Source organism: Mus caroli, chromosome 2 (assembly GCF_900094665.2).
Source record: "Mus caroli chromosome 2, CAROLI_EIJ_v1.1, whole genome shotgun sequence".
Taxonomy (NCBI): domain Eukaryota; kingdom Metazoa; phylum Chordata; class Mammalia; order Rodentia; family Muridae; genus Mus; species Mus caroli.
In genome coordinates this window covers 74,357,730-74,383,575 of record NC_034571.1, presented here as the reverse complement: position 1 = coordinate 74,383,575, position 25,846 = coordinate 74,357,730, and the positions used below count along the sequence as shown (strand labels likewise).

The window sequence follows — 25,846 nt, the reverse complement described above, 5'->3', positions numbered from 1 at the left end:
TTTTTTTGGCAATAAGTATGAAATCTCAGATAAGCCACTTTAAAACCCCACAGACAGGCTGTGAAGAGCTTACTGTGTACAGGAGGTTTATCTAGTATTGGACCAGAATATTTTGAAGATGCCTTAATGTTTCTTGTTTGAACAAGAAACAGGAAGTTGGCAGTTGGCACCACCTCTCAAAAGTGCTCTCTTTTTATTATAGGTACGAGATGTCATGTCAAGGTCATGAAATATAGATATCCACACTTCCTGATTCTGTCTTTTAGACAAGTCACAGTTAAATGTCACTCCATTACTAATCTCTTGGCTGGAACTGCTCATTTCCTTCTACCAAAGATACTGCCTAGTCTAAAGTGTTTTCATAAATGACTGTCTTAAAGTATTTCCAATATCTAGCAATTGAATATTTACTCTATTCCAGATTTGATGCCTTTCAGAATTACATCAAGTTGAAAGTCAGTTGGCTACCACACATCAATTAGAATCTAACATTCTGAACGTTTCACAAAGCAATTAGAGTTTAGTTTGAATATATTTTGTTTGAGATATACATGCTATAATAGTAAATCAACTCATTTAATTTAGAGTTCATAGTAAGAAAAAAACGGGGTTGGAGAGATGGCTTGGTTGGGAAAGCATTTGCTGCCAGGCATGGAGACCTATGTTTGATTCCCAACATCAATGTGGTGCCCTATGCATACAATCCCAGATCTAGGGAGACAAGTATGTCCCTAGAATTCAGTAGCCAGCCACGTTAGCTGAGACTACAAAGCTCCAGCTTCAGTGAGACACATGGCCCCCAAAATAAGGTGGCCAATAACATAAGGAGACACTCAGTGACACACCTGTGGTCTCGAATGCACACACACATATGGACACACAAACGCACACCATAAACAGTAATTGTCTTAATTTGTTTCCTTTGCAAGGACTATCTTCTTTAGAGGCTGAGTCTTACACTGTAGACCAGGCTAGCCTGGAACTCACTATGTATTCCTTCACAGGTTCACCTTGAACTTGTGACACACTTCCTGCCTTAGCTTATCATGTGCTGAAATAACAGGCATGAGCCATCTCACTTAAATAAGGCTTTGAAAGAGTTTATATTTCACAAGAATATTTTTCTAAATATAAAATAATAAAGCCCGGTAGTGATGGCACATCACTTTAGTCCTAGCATTCAGGAGACAGAGGAGGGAATCTCTAAGTGTGAGTCCAGCCTGGTTACAGAGAGAGTTCCAGGACAGCCAGGGTTACACAGAGAGACCCTGTCTTTAAAAAAAAAAAAAACCCTATAAAACAAGTATTGGTGATCTGCTAATGTCTACCCTCTTCCAGCCTCAGTCAGCACCCTCAGCCTTGTGCCACAGCCTTACAGGTACAGACTCACACACAGAGATAAATTTTTAAAAATTAAAGAAATTTTATTATCGGTTCTTTTGATTCCTTTTTCTAATTGAACAAGGAAGGATGGTAAAATAAGTGTAACTGTGATGAGATTTTAGATGAGAAAATAATAAAAATATCAATGTTTAATATTCATCATTTGAATACTTTTCTGTTCTTAAATAAGGCAGGAAGGAAAGAATGCGTGCCTGACACTGCATCCATTCTAAGGTTCAGCCCAGGAGGATCTGACTCTGTTGATTTGAATGAGGATGTATAGCAGAGGCCAGCAGAGGTACCCGCATGAGGATGTATAGCAGAGGCCAGCAGAGGTACCCGCATGAGGATGCATAGCAGAGGCCAGCAGAGGTACCCACATGGATGCATAGCAGAGGCCAGTAGAGGGACCCGCATGGATGCATAGCAGAGGCCAGTAGAGGTCCCCGCATGGATGCTTCACACCCACGGCCAGCACATCCAAGGAGATGGAGCCCAGAGCAGAGGTGAGCATGATTTCCCCAAGGATTTCTGAAAGCAAGCTGGGCAGCTGGGCAGTGAGCAATGCAGCTTTGCCACCAAGGTAGGCACTGATAGCAAGGGAAGGGCTCTCCTTCTCACATCATGCCAGAATGTCATCCACTGAGAGCCCGGTGGAGAAGCAGGTTTGCCTTCACGTGGAAAACTGCAATGTTCCTCATTGCCATCTCAACTTGTCCTCGTGTGCAGAGCTCTGAATAAACATTACTTCTCTTTGAATGCCTGTATTTTATATATATTAATAAGTAATACTGGTATAATCTCTGGCCAAATATGAATCTAGATATTCACAACTGAGGTTTAAGTAATGACCCTAATTATTCTAACTGTGCCCACGCACGCTGTTATATGCTTGTGAGTCTAACTTAGAATCTGCTTTATAATACTTAAAGGTGTTTATGGTTTTTTTTTTTAAATAATATCTTTGGGCTGTAGAGATAATAGAAGGAACCATGAATCATGAATTCATGGACTTACTAAGCAATTACCTCACAAACAGTGTTTAGCGTGGTTGGCCTTGTTTTTAATCACGTAATCGCTTCCTAAAAAGGAATGGTACAGCATGTACTTCAATCTGAGGAGCTGCCCATTGTTGGTGTATCATTCAGTAGACAAACCTTCAAAAATAATCTCAGGGTTTCTTCTGTGCCTTCTTTGGGAAGGCTCTTGGCACAGCATCCTTGAGCTATGAACAATATGCATCTCTGAGAACATCACTCTCATCAGGCACATGGGAATTTAAAATCACTTTTGGTGTTCTGGATAACATTCACTAATGTTCCTTATAACCTCATATGCTCTAGGTCTCCATCTTTAATCTAACAACTTCACCCAAACCAAAAGACATGGGTGGACTTTTCTGACTGCAGTAAATGACACTCAAATTCTGACAGCAGAAATGGGCACTGCTAAGCATACCTTACATTAAAAGATGCCTGTATTTTTTCAGCGCCCTTCACGACTCACTCTATATAGCATGGTGGCTTGAACATGGTAACTTCCCAATAAACCCAGGAAAGAAAAAGAACACCAATGATGAGATTCCCTTTATCTATATGCTAAGTGATTGGTCTGTTGGCTCAGCCTAGTATGCCAGTTGTTAGACCAATGATTTTGATATCAAAACTTGAAATTCTTATTCTGTTAGAAATAACCCAAAATTGGTTTAAAACCTGAATAGCTAAGATTGTCAATGCTTGCATTAGTTCCTATTTGTTTGGAATATCTGGCTTACATGTTTGCCATCACCATCATAATCAGCTTGTTAAACTGCTGAATAATTTGACTAACAATATTTTTCTTCAATTTTTCTTTATTCACTTACTTACCCATCATAGCCCCTCTCCTTCTCCTTGCAGCCTTACCCTTACAAATCCCTCCCCGACCAATGTCTACTCCCCTTCCCCTCCCTTGGCTACCACCCCACCCTGGGACATCCAGTCCCAGCAGGACTAGGCACATCCTCTCCCACTGAGGGCCAACTGAGGGCCAATAAGGCAGTTCAGGTAGGGGGAAGGGGACCCAATTGCAGGGAACAGAGACTGAGACAGCCCCAGTTCTACTTGTTAGGGGAACCACATGAACACCAAGCTGCATATTTGCTACAAACATGTAAAAGGTCTAGGTCCAGGTTCTGCCTGCTCCCTGATTTGGTGGTCCAGTACCCATGAGCCCCCGTGGTCCCAGGTTAATTGACTCGGGGTCCTTGAACCCTCTATCTTGTTCAATTTTATCCCCCCACACTTTCACAAACTCCCTGAGCTCCACCTGACATTTTGCTGTACATCTCTGCATCTGCCTCCATCCACTGCTGGATGAAGCTTCTCAGAGGACAGGTATGCTAGGCTCCTGTCTGCAAGCACAGCAGAGCATCATTAATAGTGTCAGTGGCTGGCTTTCTCACATAGGATATATCTCAAGTTGGGGCAGTCACAGATGGCCATTCCCTCAGTCTCTGTTTTGTCTTTTCCCCTGCACATCTTGTAGGCAAGACAAAATCTGGGTTGAAGATTTTGTGGGTGGGTTGATGCCCTCCTCTGGAGGTCCTGCCTAGCTATAGGAGGTGGCCACTTCAGTCTCTGTATCCCCCTGTGGTAGGAATCTCAGCTAGGCTCACACCCATAGACTTTGTATCTCCTCCCCCAGCCCAGGCCTCCAACTGGTCCCAGAGATGCTCTCTACCTATTTCCATTCTTAATCCCGGCCCCTCCCATCGCCCCCCGACCTATTTTACCTCAAGACCCAGCTATACCACTCCTGGGCATATACCCAAACAATGCCCCTCAGGGACACTGGACCCCAGCCACAAACTGGAAACAACCTAGATTTTCCTCATCTGAAGAATGGATGAAGAAAATATGATACATCTGCTGGATGGAATACTATTTAACAATTAAAAACAAAGATATCATCAATGTTGCAGGTAACTTGAGACTATCCATCCTGAGTGAGGTAACTCAAAGCCAGAAAGACAGGTATGGTATGTATTCACTTGTAAGTGGACATTAGCCATAAAGTGCAGAAAAACCAATAACCACGCTACAATTCACAGACACAAAGAAACTGGGTAAAACGGAGGCCCCAAGGGAGGATGTGTGAATCTTACTGAGAAAGGGAAACAAAAATAGTCCTCAGAGGTGGATGGAGGGGTGGGTCTGGGTAAAGAGGGGGCCAGGAAGGGGAGAACAGAGATAACAACCATATTTTAATATCTGTTCCTTTTCATTCGTCTTTTGAGGCACAGTCACTTGTAAGCCCAGGCTGGCTTCAAATTCCTGACACTCTTGCATCTACCTGTCTGATAACAAGATTATAGGCATGCATATGATACCTGGCTTCTTATCTGATCTTCATACTTTAACTGTACACTTTTTAGTAGAAGTTCAAACTGGCTTAACATGGGATCATAGCCCTGGATCTTTCTGAGCCCAAGAGTGATGTACTGCTGTGTCCTCGTGGTGGTGGAGACCGACCAGGGAGGGAAGGCCCAATAAGCCTTTCAGACTTCATTGGTTAGCCCTCAAACGTAATCCAAATTCTTCATGTCACAGCTCAAAAAATAAATTTAACATTTTAGGCAAAATAAATTCTTTATTGTTTTAATGGGGGTTTTTGTTTTTTTAGAGATCAACCTTTGCGTGATAGTTCAAATATTTATAAACTTTTTAGATACTCTTTCAAAGGATGCTAACCATTCCATTATTCCAAGCATTTTGACTAAAAATTTTCACACAAAGTAACACAATAGGAGTTGAAAATTACAAATACTAAAAGACTAATTTCTAATAACATTTGGTTGTTACTTTATACATTTATTTGACATATATAATACCAGATAGGAAACCCTTTTCTTTTTTTCTTTCAGAAAAACCATGAGTTTTCACTGGTTAAAACTGAATTAAAATCATTTATGCATGAGAAAAACAAATCTAAATCTCATTTGGAAAAACAAAAACCAGCTTATTCATTTCTATTCTATCCATTCAAGTCACAGGCCCCATTATCTTGACAATACTACTTAGTCTAAAAGACAGAAGAAACACCTTAAAGTAAGACATTTGGACAATGCAGAGAGTACATAGTGCTTACCACAAGGCACATAGCTATAATGCAATTACACCGCAGAGAGTACATAGTGTCTACCATAAGGCTCATAGCTATAATAAAATTACAATTGTTGGGGCAAAGCAACAAGGCTTACAGTGTAAGAACATGAAGTAGCTGTAGGTAACCTCATGAGATCTACCCTACTGCTTCTCAGTAGCCTCCTCAAGAATTAAGAGCAATTTTTACAATAGAGCCATTAGTCTCCTTGGAAGTGACCCCAGTGAAGAGCAGTGGAGGGACAAATCATGGGTTGCTTCAAGCTCTCAGAAGACGAATCTGTTATTGCACAGTAAATACCTCATGGAGGTCAGTGTTGTAGAAGCTAGCCTGAAGAAATAGGTCATTTATAAGTTGGTTATGTCTGAAATTCTTCAAGTTTTACAATTAACTCTACATAGGACATCAACTGGGCAAATATTGACATACAAATAAATACTAGGCTTTCAAATGGCCACTCTGATAGTTCAGAAAGGAGTCAGCAAAGTGCCTAAGTTTCTACGTTTGTTTTCTAAAATGTTTATGCATAGAACCGTAACCTGTACAGAAATGCACACTGTCCATTGTGTACAGTAGCCCAGCTCAGTAGAAAATATCTTCCATAGGACAAACACCACCGCCACCAGCATAAATCACTGACAGTGCCTACATTAGTTAATGGGATCCATCTCAACCCTAAAAAGAAGGAAAAATGAATATTAAACATTCTTTAAATACTATTTTGAAAGTTCTTTAAAACAAATGTGAAATTTATTCAAATAAATCCATATATGTGGCATAGATGTTTCTATCTCTATCTATCTATGTATCTATGTATCTATGTATCTATCTATCTATCACCTATCCATCCACTTAACATATATATACAATTTCCTGGGTGTTATACATTTTTGAAAGTTAATAATTTTACCCTAGGTTTTGAAAAGAAATTGTATGACTTGCTAAGACATAATATTTATAAAATATTTTCTTACTTTCCACAGCTGAAATTATATATCAACATTTTTCATATCACTGAATAAACACCTTCAGCTTTGAAAGTGTTGTACACATTATTATTCCTTGGTGTGTTCAATAAACATTGCTATTAATAAAAATATATATAATTTATAAAATACAGTTATAGCTATTATTGTAGTAAGTCACATAAAACAGTCCTTAATAAATTATGATTAGAAGTGGATCTATAGAATATCTGTTCAAATGACAAAAATAATAAGGTAAGGCATTAAAATTTTTTGACTAATTCTCAAATTCTTGCCCACACATTGTACATTTGAAATACAATTTAATTAATATTAAAGTAAGATTCTGGTCTATAGTCCAACTCCAGGATTTATTTACTATAATGACTTTCTATGTAAGAACACACTACAGGCAATTCTGTTCTTAAATTAAATTGTTTATACATATGGGTTGCATATGGTTTTCATACTGTAGGACAACTATGACATATTTTAAAAATAAAAGTTTAGCTAGTTAAAACAACTTCACTAAGAAAACAGACACTTATGAATCAAGTGTCAATGTGTACTATATCCAGTCCCATGAAGACATTACTAAACGTTACCGAATGCGTCCCGCTCAGTGGCTGTCCTGCTTAGGACCAGGTGCTTTACTTGAAGACACTGCTGCCAAAAGTCCACTTACAATTTCTCGTCTAATTTCCCCAACAATAGACTCTTTAATCTACAATGGAAAAAGAAAAATATGCATTGAACAATATGACCACGCTATTTTTCCTGTTTTCAGATAAAATACAGACTGCCTAATTGTTGCAGTCAGCTAAATCACAGAAGGCCAAGGTTTACATGTGACAAGCACAGAAGAGACACCTGGAAGGAAAGCCCACCCCCTATGTCACATCAGAGTCCTGTGTAGCACAACCAGCCAAAGGCATTACGAAAAATCACTTTACATCTTTTTTTTTTTTTTAAGACTGGGTTTCTCTGTGTAACTTTGGCTGTTCTGGACCTTGCTCTATAGACAGGCTGGCCTTGAACTCACAAAGACCATGCTGACTCTGTCTCCTGAGTACTGGGATTAAAGGCATGTGCCACCACTTCCTGGCTAACAGAATCCCAATTCTTTGGGAAGCGTATGATAGAGCTTCTCATAAGTGACTCCACACAGCAGCCTGCAGGACTAAATGTGAGGCTGGCAGGAAGTCAGCAGGTCTCATTCATGTTCTTAATGCTAAGAAAACCTGTAAGTGGCAAAGCAAGACTCGGGCAGAGATGATCTGCCTGTTTCTACCAACTATAAACAGAATATCTACACAAGTTTAACCTAACACACATTTTCAGTAGACAGAAAAAAATCTCATTTAGTGATACTTAAATTTTAAATATTATAACATACATCAAACAGCCCTTTGCTCTATGTTTTTTTTAGTGTTATGACGAACTTGTCGCCTGCTGCCCTTGTCTTCGGTCTCACTTAGGTAAGAACTTTCATCTTCTGTGGGGAAGTGGCTGAGTAAGTGTAGTGCTTACCATGCAAGCATGCGAATCTGAATCTGACCCCCAGAACCCATGGGAAAAACAAAACAAACAAAAACCAGGAAAGTAAACCCTGGGTTACATGTGCTTATACTTAGACACTGGGGAGGCAGAGCCAGGTGGCTCTCTGGAACTGAACTTGAGGTCAGTGAGAGACCCTGTCTCACAAAACAATGTACAAGTCTCTTGAGGATGCCATCTGAGGTTATCCTCTGGCATCCACATGCATGCACACATCCATGCACAAATAAACACCCATACATGCACATACACACACAGAATGTATACATCTCATTTTATGGCTGATAAATATCAGACCGATGGGCAGGCACCAATCCTGACACTATTACTAATACTCCGCTATACTTGTAGACAGTAACCTAGCTAGCATACCTGATCTCAGAGGCTGCACCCAACAGCCAATGGAAACAGAGCAGAGACTCACACCCAAACAGATGGAGCTTGGGGATTCTTACAGTTAGGAGAAAGACTGAGGGACCCAAAGAGGACAGCAAAGACCAACAAAGTTAACTATCTTGGACCCTTATGGGCTCCCACAGACTGAATCACCAACCAAAGTGCAACCACAGGCTGGACTTAGGCCCCCTGCACCTATGTAGTAGATGAGCAGCTTGGCCTTCATGTGAGCCCCCCAAACAACTGGAGCAGGGGCTGTCCCTGAGCCTGCTGCCTGCCTGCCTACCTGCCTGTTTGCCTGTAAGCCTTTGTCTGGCCTCAGTGGGAAAGAATGTGCCTAGTTCTGCAGCAACTTGAGGTGGGGGATGCATGGGATGGGGTGTTGAAAAAATGTAAAATCTCTAACAAACAAACAAACAGACAGACACAAAATCACATAGACATGAGGCAGCAATCACATCCAGATATCTAAATCCTACATAAATACTACATGCCTTCTTCCTCTCTTGCTTTCCAATGATATAGCTTCACCTCCAAATAGCTCTTAGTAAAGGCTTTTTTTTTATTAGATATTTTCTTTATATACATTTCAAATACTATCCCAAAAGTTCCTATACCCTCCCCCACCCTGCTTCCCTACCCACCCACTCCCACTTCTTGGCCCTGGCATTCCCCTGTACTGGGGCATATAAAGTTTGCAAGACCAAGGAGCCTCTTTCCAATGATGGCTGACTAGGCCATCTTCTGCTACATATGCAGCTAGAGACACGAGCTCTGGGGGTACTGGTTAGTTCATATTGTTGTTCCACCTATAGGGTTGCAGACCCCTTCAGCTCCTTGGGTGCTTTCTCTAGCTTCTCCATTGGGGGTGTGCATTTCCTGGAGTGAATTGATAATGCATTCCCAAATTAGCACTGTGCTACTCTCAACCAGCTCTTAAAAATTCTACATTTCCACAGTTTCCTGTCAGCCTCATCTATTTCCTAAAACATTCCTAAATACATCCTGAAAACACCTCAATTGGAGTTTTTCTCAAAATGGCTGTGCTATGGAAAAATGGTACATAACACATAGACTTCTATATGATTCTTCACAGAATCAGAATAGGGCTGGAGAGATGGCTCCATGGCAAAAGGCTAGGCTCATACAAAGGCAATAGAAACAAAACTGCCCTTTGCTATCGATCATCATCTGCCCTGCTGCACATGTAAACAATACCATCATTTGTGAACATTAAATAACAAAGGGTTTCAGATGTATTGTACTTTAGATCCATTTTAAGTAGGTATGAAACATGAAAATCAGAGTATTGTAGCCACAATACATAATGCAAATGCAGTATATAGAAAAAGAGCCATTGAAATTCTGTATTATACAAGATGTTAAGCAGTGTCTAATAAGACAACTTTATTACATCTCCTTTGTGCTTATCATTCAATTAAAAATGAATGCTAAACATTAAGGTAACACAGATATTTCTAGTATAGAGTATAATAAAGTATCTAAGAGCTTGGTATGTGTAGTCCCATCAGCATTTGGGAGGCTGAGACAGAAGGAGTATTTGAGAACTTGAAACCATCTTGAACAACACCATCTCAATAAAAAAGATAAGAAACAAATGAACATGAATCTCTACTGTCAAGTATATTTTACTGTAGATGATCATAGAAATGATACCACCTCAAAAATAATAAAAGAAAGATGGGGATGCTGGTGCATGCTTTAATCCTAGAATTTGGGCAGCAGAAGAAAATGGATCTCTGAGTTTGAGGCCAGCCTAATCTACAGAGAGAGTTCCAGGACAGACAGGTTACATACTGAGACCCTATCTCAAACACCAAAACCCAAACCAACCAACCAACCAACCAACCAACCAACCAACCAACCAACAGCAACATCAGTAAGAACAAGAACAAAAAAGAAAAAGAAAAGAAAAAAGAAAAAAGAAAAAGAAAGTGAAAACAGCACAATGCCTGTAATAAACCACTTCACAACAGAATTGTGAACAAATAAATTAGTTCTAATGTTTCCCATACTTTAGAGAAGACATGAGGGTTCAGAATAAGAAAATTCTAGACTGGCTAGTAAAAGGACTTCTGTGAGCACAATTTCCAACTAGACACTTTAAAAAAGACTGTTTATTGCAACACACAATGACTTGAAGATATGACATGTGAAGCTGAATCAACAAAGTGCCTAGAGCCCCAAAGCCAAGATCCTTAGATGGTCTCTAAAACATTCCAAAGGAATACATGAGAGGCTGTGTTTTCACCCAAACACATGTTTAAACATGTCAGAGCTACTGACAGTTGTAAACCAAGCCTAGAAGCTAAAATAAACACAGAAAACTTTTATGGAAAGTATGCCAATCTATGCTATTTATTCTTGACTGAATTTCCTCTGAAAATAGCACATTTTCGCGTATCCTATAAACCATCTTTTTATTCCTACACATACGTACATTCTAAAGTATCTATAAATGGTTTTTGGCCATGATCACACATATCACAAACGACTCTGACAAATTCTAAGGCAGTACTGTTTTGTTCCCAACTGGGATGTGGACACAATCTGAAAGGAGAAGACGCATCCTTGGTTTGACAAAAGTTTAAGTGGAGACTGTGTATTCACCACCGTGTGAAAGAACTCTGTGAGATGTTCTCCTTCCAAGGGGGATTCAGCTGATGACTCTTTACACCTCCCAGGGCGCAGTGATGGAGACAGAGGCCTGACAGATGGCATTGTTTTCATGCACCCAGGAGTGCAGTAAGGAAAAGAAAAGGTCCCTGAGAGTGCCTGCCAAACACACTTAATCCTCACCTGCAGAGCTGTTCTATCCAAGATCAGATCTTGCCTTCCTGAATGCTGGCTTTGTTAATGGGGTTAAGGGCCACAAATTTACTGGGAAGATAGAATCAAATTTTATTTCCTTGGTAACAAATACAGTAAGCTTAGCAACTTGAAATTTAGTACCATGGACATTTAAGGTTAAAGAATTACCAGCTGGAAATAAATGGAGTAAAAAAAAATCAGTATTTGAAATATTTTATAAACAAATTTTTAAACATAAAACCACCTTGCTGAGTTAGGATAACAATATGAACTGGGTTTTGAATTTGAGCTAGCAATGAACCAAGGTATCTATTCAAGTGTGATCTCAAAATACGTCAGAACGTTTGATTTGCTGTGCACATCAACATCCTTGCGCAGGGTAAGCCCTCCTCTGCAAGGGTGAACCCTACAGCACATCTCCTTCACGTGCTGCCACAGTCTGAGTTGAACGGCTTCTCTCAAACGCTTTAGTAACACATTCTGAAAAGTTTGTCAAACATTTGCCTTCCATGCCAATTTAAACGCTGACAAAGTATAACATCTTTCATATTTAATAGGCGATTCCTATAAATGATTAAGTAATTCCCTAGGACCAAGGCAGCACAATGCAAACAAATGGCTTCTTCTATAGTCTGTGCTACTGGCCAAAGAATCAATATGCTAGTCTAAGGCAAACACTTTCTTCCTAGGCAATTATTTGCAACATGGATCAGGCCAATAAACTTTTTAAAATAAAAACTCAGACATGCTTTAAAGGAGTAACTGTGCCAAATAAGCAATGGGAAGCCAAGTTTTCAGGGGAACTTCAAAGTAAAGCACATTAAGAGGAACGAAAGTATCAGAATTTAGTAGAAGAAAGGAGTTAGCAAACGTGTCAAGAGCAAACGCAGTTCAGGCTGAGTAACTACTTAATCTAACCCAAGTACAGACAAGTTCCTAGGAACGGGTCCCTGCTCATGCTCCTACTCAGGCATACCCGACTGAGGAAGCTGAATGCACACTTTGTGAAATGTTAGTCAGCCACAATCAACTTACAGAAATAATTCCATTTTCAGAACAAATAACTGTATAGAATTGAAGCCTTCCACTAGTCTGTAGTCAAGTCTGGAGAAGAAATAAAAAACACACACCCTGCACCTATACTGATTTTGAAAATGGTCACTTGTGTCAACATATCAGAAATCCTGGGTAACAATTTGCGTGTAACACAAATGACACATCTGTTTATTTGAATTTCATCCTCAAGATACATGGGTGGCCACAGAAAGCTGTCAGCTGAATCCAGGAACTTAGAACACAAAATATAAGCAACTTAAAAATCTCATAGAGGCAGGGGGAGGGGGAATGGGATAGGGGGCTTCTGAAAGGGAGACCTGAAAAGGGGAAAGCATTTGAAATGTAAAAAAGGAAAATATCCAATGAAAAAAATGCAGTGATAGATTGAAAAAGATGTCTAGCAGCAAGGTCAGTCCTGAGCACAAGGCACTCCACTCAGCCCTGGTACTGCAGCTGTGTCAGATTCCAGGCCATTCTTTCACCCCATCTTAGTACCCAGCAAGCTCCAGCCCTTCCAGGCCTGATCCACAAGCACAAGTCAAATGTTCCCTAGGTTAAGTACCATTTCTTCATTGTAGCATTATGTTTCCTGACTATGTTAACTATGTATAAACCATGCTACTGCTTGGACTAGTTTTATATTCTTTGTCCTTTTCCGTGTCACTGGTGAAGTTTGGAATGTCATCCTTCCAATCCTATTCTTCCCCAACAAGTCCTACAGGTTTTAGTGCATGTTTTCCCAGCACAGATACTTTCAGGAAGATATTATCATCTGTGTGTTCACAGCCGAGCCTAGTGCTTCTGTTAATGGACTTTCCACGATATTACTATGCAAGAAATGATGGTACCATATGTGTAGCCACTAATCTTAGGCCCCAGAGGACCAATGGCCCTTTTGACTATGCCAAGAATTGATTCTAAAAGTATCACATTTACAATTACATTGAAAATACAGTCTGAGAAATAGGCAGGCCTAATTTCTATGGCTTCGTTTGACTTACTTGGCTCCTAATGCATTAGTTCTTAAATAACTAATAAGATTTAGAAATCTGCATTTATGAGGTAAGAAATGTTGCATACTCTGTGTGTGTGTGTGCGCGCGCGCATGTGTGTGTGTGTGTGTGTGTGTGTGTGTGTGTGTGTGTGTAATGCTTTCATGGACTTTAAGAACCCCAAGTCTTCAAAATAAAAAGGCCCAAAAACCTGAAAACTTTTTCAGGGCCATTGTGCAAGTTTTTAATTTTTCTTGAGTTTTTTGGTCTTGTTTACCTCACTGTAATTTAAGGATTTCTTAGCCCACAGGTATTTTCTACTACCTTTGATGATTTGCGGGTTTCTCTTTGTTTTTCCTTTTGCTTGGGCAGTGCTGGGTGGGGGGATTCACATTCATGGCTTCACACATACTGCTGAGGGTCACACTCAGGGACCCATGCTTGCTCAGGGCCACCTTAGCTGGATTCACATTGTCACTAAGATACAGTTCAACCCCTAATGAGACCTTTAAAATATATATGTTGTTCTTTTTAATTAATAACATAAAATAAAAGGGTGTTTATCATCAGGAGTTTTAGGAGTGGTTGGAACGAAAAGTACACTTCCTCTTTGGAGACAAAACAGAAAAATATTCAACATATATAACCTATAGAGAACATTCAATGCATATAACCCACAGAGAGAGCAGGTCCAAGTCAATAGTCAATGTATATAACTTATGAGAGAGCAAGTCCAAGCCACTCTGAGGTTTATTCATGGTGCTTTTCTTTTGAAAGGGGATACACCAGTTTATAGTAATGGAACTCAATAGTAAAAACCATTATAATTTAAATCTGTAATGGTCCCAGAGGCTCTAATGCTGAAGGTTTGCTCCTCTATATAATGATACTCAGAGGTGCTGCTTTTGAGAAGTCAGTAAATTAGTCAGTCCCCAGAAGGGCCAGAGAAACGTAGAAGGCAGGGCCAGGCAGAAAGCAGCCAGGTCATTGGGCTCAGGATGGTGGAGGCTCTGTGTTATCCTGACCCTTCAGTCCCACCCTCTCTGTGCCCTGTTCTAGCCCAGCTGTCTCCCATGTTCTCTGTTTCACTATAGGCCCATGAACAACAGAACCAAGTGCTTTCAGGCTGAAACCTCGAGAGCACCAACAGAAAGAAACATCCCCCCCCCTTTTTTTTTAGCTTGCTCTTCTCAGGCATTTTCTCCCAGCAGTAGAAAGCTCACAGTCATTCTATACATTTCTCCATTAACTTGGACCCTGAGTGGTAACCTTCATACATGCTCGTGGCCCCTTGGGAACCCAGAACTCTGGTTAACACTTCAGGTTCTCATGTTCTCCTCATCCAGGGTAAAGCCCACTTCACACTGCAGTTGAGTCTATGAACAAATCACAATTTCTATGCTTCTCCAGCCATCAAAGGAAAAGAGAACAAATTCTTTACCATTATCAACCTCCTCCTTTTCCTCATGCCAATTGGAATTTTATCAAATGGCAGCTTCTAATTCTGGAAGAGGTCTAAATTGTAATTCTTTACTTTATGCATGTGGCAATGAGAGGTCTAAGGGCTTTCCCTTCTTTAAACTTTATGAACACCATTTCAGCGACAGTGGACAAAGCAGCGAGATGTCTGGCAGTCTCAAATCTGCAGAAATGCAGTCAATGGGAAAGCTGACCTAAAGCTTTCTACAAATTACTGTACATGGTGAAATCAAAGTCTAGCAAGAGAGCAGCCCCTGAATAACTCCCCCATGACACACATCTGCAGCTGACACGGGCTCAGCCTGGACCCACCTCTCGGATGACTTGCTGCAGTTCATCTTGCTCCACATTCCTGTGCATCTCCTCAGCTGCTGGCATCAGTGAGAGATCCTCTGGCTCTTCCTCCATGTGAGATGTAAGTCCCACCACTGGGGAGGCTTCCTCAGCTCCTCCAGCTTCTTCAGAACTCTCTAGATCTGGAGGTGTTTGCACAGAGCCTGTTCTAGAGGGGGCAGTTGGTGTCAGGGCCACAGAGGCTCGGAATATCTTCTTTCTCGCCACTAAGCGGGCTCTGGGTTTGTTCCCAGGTAGCCCTCTTGATCTTCTGTTGGTATGGGAGGGGCTGGAGCAGACAGAAGATGACTCTGATGTGGCTTGAGAGAAAACGGACTCGGAGCTCTCTCCAGGAGGAATTTCATACGCCATGTCTCCAAGGCCCAGGCCCAACTCAGACTTCAGGTATGATTGCTCCCGCATTAGCTCTGTGACCTGGAAGCCAAAACATTATTCTTCTCTCTCGCTATTATCACTGGCAATTAAGAAGGTTACATTCCCAGCTATCCTACTGTCCCAAATCACGAGGAATTTTAAAGGCATAATTCTATTTCATTAACTTATTAACTGGTCAATTTTATTCACACACACAAAATTAAATTCATAGTAATCTCAAGCTATACCTTGGAAATCTCAGACTGACAGTGAAGTGAAATTTTACTAGTTAACATAGAGATGTCTGGATTATTTCATGGAAGGGAAATTAGTGAAAACTAAAACAGCTACTCAGGATGTCTTGCCAATGAGTCCAAAATGCACTGAATACATCCTCAATTTGCAGGCCCTGTAAGGACCCAGCATCTGACAAGAAAGGACGCCTTGGAGTAGAGAGGAACTGTTCCCATGATGCATTATGTTCTTTTGGTTATAAAGACAAATCACCACGACAATGAAACTAGCTTTCTAGAGGCCCAAATTGGCACTGCACTTCAAAGTGGCAAACTCACTTCCAACTTATTTAACTTCTTAAAGTCTGCACTTTAACCAACCACGAGCTATTACAGCACCCTTCCCCGGGGACTTGAAGGAGAGGCTTACCGGCTCCATGACGTTCAGTGGAGACGGGCATGATAAGTTATCTACGCTCCTGCTGCCACACATCCCCTGAAAGGCAAGCACAGCGCAGGCTCACACACAGACGCATTTCCTCAAACTGCAAGTGCTCCTAATAATGACTCGACTACATATTTCCTTGAAATACATCTTTATGTCACAAGCACTGTAGTCAGCCACCCTGCAGTCCTAGGGCAGGATAAGGTTCAATCTTCAGCATCAAAACAAAACAACAAAGAAGAAGAAGAAGACCTCCTACCCCCCCCCCCAAATAAGTCATGGAAAAGAATTAAACTGAAAACAAAGGAAAACTTCAAAGGGGTCAGCTATTTACTTAAAACAGGGGCACGGGGGGGGGGGGGGTAAAAGGAATAATTCGTTCTTTGGAGTTACAAGTAGAGACACAGGTTTAAAGCAGTCATCTTTTAGTTCACTAGAATTTCTCCTTCAAAACTAACCCTTTTGTGTTGATTTTTGTTTTTTCGATTACTGAAAATTATCAGTAAAATTTTCAATTACTGCTAAATATACTAAATGTGAAATTTATCAGACTGCACATAAAACTAATGTGCATGAAAGTTACTTGAACAGTATGCATGGTTCTAAAGCATTAAAACAAATGGGTAGAGTGAGGTACCCGGTCCTAAATCCCACATCATGAATAACCCTACTGCAGACTCTGGACCCCAACAGCATACCGGGAGCGCAGAGGGGCGGAAAGGTGACGGCACCCGCACTGCACGGAGCTGCTCATCCAGGCCCAGCAAGCGCTCCTCCAGCTGCATCTCCAGGTCCTGCAGTTCCATTCGGACAGAGTTCCGCAAACCCTGCAGCTGATCAACTTCATACCTGTCAAATTGGGACAAGCATAACTTTGGAAAAGTTGTAGCTGAATGATTTCTAGTCACCACACTTTTGAAAAAGTATGAATTAAGGAAAGGTACTGCAATCTTATAAGTTCAGAGAGCAACCCTGAAGTACTGACTAGGTCTTTGGTCCCCTGCACTCTCACCTCTCTGAAAAGCAGACTACTCAGTGTGGAGATAGGTCAGTGAACTTCACATGCCTGTTTCTTACCTACACTGCTTTACTACACATAGTTCAGAGTGTGGACAGAGCTGGCCTCTGAAGAAGCTATGCTTAAGGCCTGCTTCTCAGAAGAAAAGGCTCTGACTGTACTAAGACAACTGACTGTACTAACCTGTCCTCCTCTGTCATATGAGGGTACACCACGGTTTGCTGCCGCAGCATGGCCAGCTCCAAGTCCATCATCTGCGTTCTGAACAGATTCAGGCTCCGCCTCACGACTTGAAGCTCCTGGAAGGTATTCTGAAATGCAATATATCAATCAGAATTACACTTCAAAGTCACACACATTATTGCAACTCAACGATTTAAGGGGGAACTTACTTCATAAAGAGGTAGAACAGACGACTTCTGAGTACTGTATGGAGCAGCAGCAAGATCAGGTCCTCTCGTCATAGGATACTTCAAACAGATGAAACAGGATTAAAACCCAGGTCAAAGTGACTACTGCCAAGTTCTCTAAGGTGTTAAGGTAATGTAAGGCATGCATTATCATTTCTTTTTGAGCTAAGTCAAACCCACAATGATGTATATTATAACCAACAACAAAAGAAATTAGTCTCTACTGCTACTGATTATTCAATATTCTACGTCCAAATTACTGTTTGGGAGAAGACGTAAAGGAAAACATAACCATATACGTATGTGTGTATCTGTGTGTGTGTCTGTTTGTCTGAGTGAGTGTGTCCATGCACAAGGAAGTGTATGTTTACACAACTTCCTTCTTGCCTTGAGAACGTAAGTAGAGAAGCCAAACAGAGACCCAGAGATCTGTCAGCAAAAGCAAGGGGAGACTGCATCACACTGCTGTGGCTGGAGACAGCAGCAAGTGGCCCCCATCCACACTCTCAGTGAGACACACTCTACTGTTATAGGCAGGGAAGACAAAAGCCCACAAAGTCCTCATCTCAGTGTAAGGAAATGAACTGTGAAAAGGAGACTATGGGAGTATGCATTCGTGTGTGAATGTGAATGAGTGTGCATGCATGAGTGTGTGGACGTGAGTGTGTGTGTGTGGAGAGAGAGAGAGAGAGAGAGAGAGAGAGAGAGAGAGAGAGAGGAGCTGTATCATAAAAGCAAATGAAAATTCAGTAGGTAAATATGCCTGTAGCTGTAACATGTGACCTGAGCTTTAGACACTTATCAGGACTTTGCAGTTCATGAAACAAATGGCAAGGACAGAGCCCCACAGTTGGGAAACTGCAACAACAACAACAACAGCAACAACAACAACCAGCCAACCAACAACCAATCAACCAACCAACCATGTGATATGTGCAGACCACCCAAAGTTCAAGAATCCTGAGAACCCTGAAGGCCCTGCTGCCCAGTAGCACTGGAATACACACCTAAGCAGAGACTGTAGAGTTATCTGTCCACTGGGGTGAGGTGGGAAGTGGGGAGATTTATCAACTGAGTTACTGATAGGATATTCATGGCCAACAAACCACAGCTGGAATAGCTTGCCTGGAAAGGCACACTAGAGATGTACAGATAGAGATGGCTGTGACATCCCCCAGCCTCAAGGAAGTATAATCACAGCCTGAAGTACGCTTGCTAAGGAGAAATGGGTATGCTCGGGTCAGGCTGCAAACTATTAGGGACACCTGTCAGGAGGACAAAGAGGTATTTGAAAGGTATATCTTTTCGTAACTGAAAATTTGATTTTTTTTTTAACCCAAGTGGCTGCTTGCCCACTATTTCATTCTCACAGGTGGCATGCATTCGGAATTCCCACTTTACCTGATTCTCTTTGGAGTGGTTCCAGCTTTGAGCCCATGGAAAGAGACTAATTCTGTGCCAGGAGGCCAGCATCAGAGGTGAGCAGGTGAGCAGGAAAGCTTAGGCAGAGAGCTACAAAGCTCAGGAGAGCAGGGAGCCACCGGAGTCAACGAGAAGTCTTAGAAAGTTAGAGGAGAGCTGCACATCCAAATGGCAGAGAAAAGGACAAAAAGGATTGAGAAGGAAGATGCTTTTAACAGGACATGCTGAGGGTCACACCGAGAGAATGAAGGAAAGGCCGAGAGGAGAAATACCATGGAACAACGCCTCCTCTACAAAGAGGAGATTCTCAGATGAACTTGGTTCAGGATTAGTGACAGCTTTCCCCCACAAAATGAGAGAGACGTCTAGGAGAGCATACAGGAAAATAAGATGAGGTGGCTTGTCTGTTCCATCCTAACTTGCTGAGGAACTAGGAGGAATTCAGAGAAATAAAACAGATCTTTTTGATCTTACCTGTGAAAGATTCTGTAGTGAGCTTCTAATATCGTGCAACACTCTCCGCAGCTGCATCTCTATGGCAGAAGGGGGATTCACAGAGCAGGCCCTGTATGGGTGGGCAGCGTGTCTGTGTGAATAGGGACACCCGAAAGGAGAGAAGGCACTACATGCGGCACCTGATATGTTGGGGACACTGTGGGCACTCAGAGTCCTCATGTGTTCACACAGGGGCCTGTCCTGCCACTCAGAGTGGACAGAGTGAAGGGAGCAAGTGGACTGGGATATTGGAGCGAACTGTGGGCAGGGGGCAAGCCTTCCATGGTGGCATTCCTCCAGTCGTGTCCCCTCACTCTGAGGGGCTTCTTCTTTCTTCACAGAGGGTGGCGGGATGAAGATGGTAGATTTAACCAAAGACTGACCATCGTGTTCAGTTACTTGCTTTTCCAGTTCTTGTTCCTCTTCGGGTGTGTACTTGTAGGTGAAGGACGGTGGGCTGCACCTGGTCTCTTTTCCTGGAGATAATCGCACATTGACAGAAGACACCACCCTTACTGGGCTCAGTAAAGTGGTGGGCAAAGACTGAGACCTTCTCAGAGGATAGCCAGCTTTTGCGAGCAAGTACCTTTGTTTCAACAGATCCTTTGATTTTATTAGGCTACGCCCTACTCTCTGCCCAGACATACTGCAGACCTTCATTTGAGCTCTCTGCAGGGCAGTGTTCACTCTGTCCACAGAAGAGGGAAACCCAGTTTTCTTTTCAGAGCCCATACCGCTGCCCTGCGCTTCAAAGGAAGCCAAGGATCTGAGAATATGGTGTGTGGTGTACTGGGCAAATTCACATTCACTGCCTTTCTCTACGTCACTCTCGCCACTCCCTTCCCTCGGGAGCTCTCCAGTGGCTGCCAGAGGTGGCTGCTCCCCTGTTTCTGTGATCTGAGGACCAGGCTCACAGGGGCCCTCCGTGGACTCATTGTTTCCAGCATCCTCTGCGGTCACACACTGAGGGGAATCTTGGTTGTCTGCTTTCCTTGTCCCAGCCACTATTTCCACCTTTGCTCTTCCTTTCTGCAGAGGGGCCAGGGACTCCTCCTCTGACTCATTAAAGTAAGGCTGGTCTTGTGCTGTAGGAGTCACGTGGTCCTCACCAAGCGATGTGACAGTGGTTTCACTGTCACAGCTGTCAGCACTGCTCCCCATGGCTTGCAGGGACTCGTTCACCTGTGAAGGAAAGCATTTGAGAGGCTGAGGATGAAGTCAGAGTCCCCACTGACAAGACCACAGATGGGATTTGTAGCTGTTCTGCTTTTTACCACCCTGCCCCCCACTTACTCATCAAGATTGTCTCAGATAGATTTTTCTTACATTTCCTTTCCAACACATGAAACTGACTCTCAGAGTTGGACAGAGATGTCTTCCTATGCTTCCCCAACACACATACTTTCCCTAGTTCTCACCATCTTCTCTTCATTTTGAAAGGAATTGTGTCTCCTTTCCACAGCTAACCTGGATCCCCTTGCTCCAGGACCAGGGGTCTCTCAACATCCCTGTTTCATCCCAGATTCTTCTGGGTCAAACTCTTCTTATACTATGGCCCCTTCCCTAACTTGACCAACTTAGCTCCCATGTTGAGACATAGAGACCATTACAAGCAGTCAGACTTACTTCAAAACCTAGCCAGAGACTTCCCTTTCCTTCCTCATCACTGACACATGCCTCAGGCTGCCTTTACCTTGTTTATTTCATCACAACTACATCCACTCTTCCCATTGGCCAATTTTTTTGTGTACTGCATTATTCTTTATTTTAAATGTATGTAATATACATACCCTGTCCAGTAACATATATTAGCTCATTCTATCTTAAGCATGCTTATATAAACTTACAAGCAAGCAAAATCACTTAAAATAAATCTTACTTTTTAATAAAATATTGAGTATCATATACCCTATTGAATAATAAATGGGAAACAAAATATATCAGTATGAGAGAGATAGATGGCCACTCTGTGAACATGGTGGAATGCAAAACCTCAGAACACAGAGCACACACAGTCCACGCAGAGCACTACCCATTCACTCCCAGAAACCCACACTGGATTACATGCACTGTTACTGTCCTGTAGCATGAGAGGTCCAACCAAACACTGAAATCCAAAAATGTCTGTGCAACAAACACCACTCCTGCAGCACTGTAAAGCTGCAACTTTCCGATCAAGGAATTCCAGCCTGGAGCAGATACCCATCTGCCTTTATCAATACATTTTACATTACTTTCATATTACTATCACATTTCCATTTTAACATGAATATTTCTCTTCAGTGTTTTCTTTAATAGTTTTTAATTTATTCTCTTGAGAATGTCCTGCACATCATACAGTGAATTATGATCACAACTACAACCCATTTCTCCACTCTAACTCCCTCCAGATCCCCACATCATGTCTCCTTCCCAACTTCAGATCTTAATTTTTTTCTTGGTAACACACTGAGTACCAATCTTATCCATATGTACAAGGGTTTAGGGTTACCCACGGGAACATGGCAACCTACTAGTGGCTAGAACCCCCAAAAATGAGCCAACTACCAAAAGCTCTAGGGTAGAATCTTGTGAGCCCCTCCTCCCACATGATTCTTCCTGTGTCTCCTTAGGTGTATTTCTTGCCTTTTTAGCCATGCTTCTAGAAAACTTTTTAACCTTTTTTGTTTTCCATATTTCAATTTTCAGATTTTATTAATGACATTTTGAACTCCTTTCTTGTGCATTCTATGACTCTATGTACCTACCAACCACCAGCTTCTGAGTGAAAAAAGCACCTGATTTCTGGGTTGCCTAAAACATCTTAATTTTCATAAAAGTTCATAGAACTAGAAGGAATGTGAGTTTTAAAATAAATAAAATGTATTATAAAATACTAGAGTATAATAACTATAAGCAAGTAAGAAAAACATCAGACCAGTTTAAAACCAAAGTAATTTAGTTACTAGTAATAAAATAACTAAGATTTATTTATTTTTTTATACCCAGAGATCATGAATAAGTAAAACCTGAAATTTATAGTCAAATACATAGCCAAGATCTACATTTTAGACATTTTTATTCCTATTCCCATTTGATAGCGAACCTTACAATATGGCACATGGACAGACTGACTGCCTTAGAGTGAGGGTAATGACAGTATTGACTAATGCAAACAGGAAACTGTACCAGGAGGTGGTTGAGGGAGACACAGTCTGTGGAGTCCTCAGCAAAGCCACTGCTATCGGAATGCTGACTTGCAGTTCTCAACAGATGATCTGTCAGTAGAAACATATTATTAAACAAAACCAGTGCATAGGCCTGCAATGGCAGTGACATCATCACAGATACGGTCCCCAATACAGCAGCACAAATTATTTATGAAAACTTGCAGCTTCAAAGCACAGCAATAACTCAGGTTCAAATAAAAGCTGAATCAGGCTTTCTATCAGAAACTCTCAGCATTCATTCGTTTGCTTAGTAAGCTCTAATGGCAAAGTATTTGTAAATCTGATTACCACAAATGTAACTTGGATGAAATAAAAATAAACAATTTACAAATTATGAAAATCTATAAAAATGGTTAAGAAGTGAAATTAGAAGTTTATATGCACAATTCAGTAAAACATTCTGTATTTGAAAGAATGAAAGTAAGGGCTATAAACTAAATCACTGGAAATAGGAGGGTATTCAAGTTTCTCTAGTGTCTCTTATGACGCAAGTACCTGTGCTAGGAAATAATTTTTCATAACAACTAAAGAGAAGCCAAAGAGTCAATTAATATGTGACACTGCTAATTTAACAAAGACATGTTTATCATTATGTCTCAAAGTTCTAATCTCTAAATATATATACATAAGTGTTCTTTTATGAAAGATAATACATATATAAATAAAGATATGTTCTTTTACATACAGTAAGCAAGATAGCATTCTATCTACATTATGCTTACCACAAGAGGGGACTTTATATCTTGTACATTTGCAAGGCTGTGTGAAATTCTTTCAGAATTTCGAAAGCAACAGGCTAAATACAGTGTTTACCACATAATCTAAACCAGATAAAATCCAAAATTAAACTTCACTTGGGTTTAAAAACATTTTGCTGGCATTTGAAGGTTCAAAAAATAGTGATTATATCCCAATTAAAAACTGAGAAACACTTCAAGTCTTATGATATTACTGCAGCTGGATAATTAGTTAAAGAAGTGTTCCATCTCCTTACCAAACCTAGAGATGTTGGAATCCCGACGGAACTGGGCTGTAACAGATTGTCCCCAGCAGTCTACCTGGGCATTCCATTCCTTCAGAACGGACTAGCCGTCTAGCCAGAGCAGCTGCCACTGTCTCTCTCTGTGCTGTGTTTGCATGGTTTTGTTTTGTTTATATCTAGACTGTGAGCCCATGAAGACAGGAACTTTACTTATTCTTAATGTTCTGCTATGGAGAACAACATGGCAATGTTTGCTTAATGACTCAGTGGTAATTCTCAACAATTAAACAGTTATAGAAATGATCTAGAAATTGAAGGGCCTATTGGTAGGGAAAAGGGAACTTCTCTGAGGTACAAAGAAACCAGACTCAGTTTCTTCAAAGATCTGCTGACTGTGCAGCAGCATAAGGTCTGGGCCGGTTGGTTCCCCTCAAAGCTGAGTGCCATGTGTCCCACAGTCTGATTGGCAGTGCAGACTGAGCAGGCTTCCGAGTCTGTATGGGGAACTGAGCAGCACAAAGAGCTTAAGTTCCTTCTTTGCCTCATGGTGTAAAGCAGTAACCTCTCTCTCTGCAGGCTGGGAGCCCAGTTCTCCACTGCACAGCACTGCTTCAGGGGAAGGCAGGCATGTATTCCCAGAGCTACAAATCCCACAGGCAGTGCCACGCTCATCTACAAACCCAGAGAGACTGGCAAGTGGAGCTTGAGTTTGAAGCTAGCCTGAACTAAAGAGAAAGGCTTTGGCTAAATATAAGCAAACATTCTAAAAGTATAAATATCACAATCTAAGGTCTTTAGGCAGATATTTCTGTCCCATGAACTGCATAGTTCTCTTGGGCTAAAGAGATGATAAGAGCATTTGTTTTTGCACAGGACCTGGGTTCAATTCCCAGCACCCATATGGAGGTGGACACACAACTGTTAACTCTGGTTCCAGGGGATACAACACTGCCCTCTGGCCTCGGTGGCATCAGGCATACCCATGGTGCACAGACATTTGTGCAAGAAAAACAAGTAAGGAAGCAGTACCAGTAAAGTACTTACTGATAAAGGAAATACATCTTATAAAATGAAACCACAGTTCTATACTAGAGAAATTTAGACCTAAGGATTGATGCTCAGTTCTGAAGACATAGGATATTACCTTAATTTAAAAATTAGATGAAACATTTAAGTATGAGCCAAAACAAAATATGAAAAGCATCTGTTTAGTATCAAAATCAGTATATTCTCTTCTAGGTTTTCATGAAAAACAGTTATCTTCTATAAAGAGAGCAGAGTAGGGCTTCTAGGAATAGGAGGCTGCCCAGTAAACACTAGGCCAGGACATGAGCTGAGCCACTGAACATCTCTCTGTGCAAGAATGCGTCCCTGCACTGAGACTACAGGAGTGCACTTGCAGAGCCTACCAGTGAGGGCACGCCTTGTTTCTATTCTACTTGTGAAATGACCATGCTGCTAATTCTAACTATGAAGTTATGGCCAGTCTGTGATGTACCACATTACCACAATTCCAGAGGCTACCTTCCAAAATGGACCAAATGTCACTGTTTCCTGTAACCCTTTATCACAACTGCACATGCAAGACTCTTTTTCTGTAACTTTATAGAAGATTTCTTGGCAAGTATGTAAATGGTTTTATTTGTGTCCTCATAAACAAGAGACTGAAGACTGGTAGCCAGGAGAAACTCCAGTTTGACCATCACCTGAATATATCTTCTGCACTCCTCACAGCTTCCCTAGAACAACTGAACGGAAATTGCCCATAGTTTATCATCCTTTGACACATGAGTCAGTTGCTTTGTTCAATATTGCCTCTGTCTATTCCCTGTACACTTCAGCATCAGAATATCCAATGAGAAACTTCGCTTTGTGTCTGACCAGAGCTGAAGTGACTGAGAGCCCTGTTCTTTAATGCCACACTGCAATGACAGAGAAGTCACATGCAAACTGCTCCTCAGGAAGACTAACATGTAATTTTCTATTCTAAGAACATACATATAAATTTTTGTTAAAAAAGAAAAACAACAACAGGTGGTTTGGTATGTGTGAAGTTTTAAAAATAAACAGTCCTCCTTTCAGTGGTCATTTAACTTCTTCCTCTTTCTTTCTCTAAATATC

General features: G+C 41.3%; 1 protein-coding gene across 1 annotated transcript in view; it reads right to left on the bottom strand.

Moving 5' to 3' along the window:
* Window positions 1-4,993: 4,993 nt before the first annotated feature.
* Itprid2 (ITPR interacting domain containing 2) overlaps window positions 4,994-25,846 on the bottom strand; it is a 37,920-nt gene continuing 17,067 nt past the window's right edge. The window contains exons 10-18 of the mRNA XM_021154138.2: window positions 22,703-22,791; window positions 19,514-20,716; window positions 17,600-17,677; window positions 17,391-17,518; window positions 16,888-17,038; window positions 16,175-16,240; window positions 15,116-15,571; window positions 7,097-7,215; window positions 4,994-6,201 (exon numbers count right to left, since the gene is read on the bottom strand). Coding sequence (XP_021009797.1) covers window positions 7,111-7,215; window positions 15,116-15,571; window positions 16,175-16,240; window positions 16,888-17,038; window positions 17,391-17,518; window positions 17,600-17,677; window positions 19,514-20,716; window positions 22,703-22,791 — 2,276 coding nt within the window. The 3' untranslated portion in view covers window positions 4,994-6,201; window positions 7,097-7,110. The remainder of the gene's footprint in view (window positions 6,202-7,096; window positions 7,216-15,115; window positions 15,572-16,174; window positions 16,241-16,887; window positions 17,039-17,390; window positions 17,519-17,599; window positions 17,678-19,513; window positions 20,717-22,702; window positions 22,792-25,846) is intronic.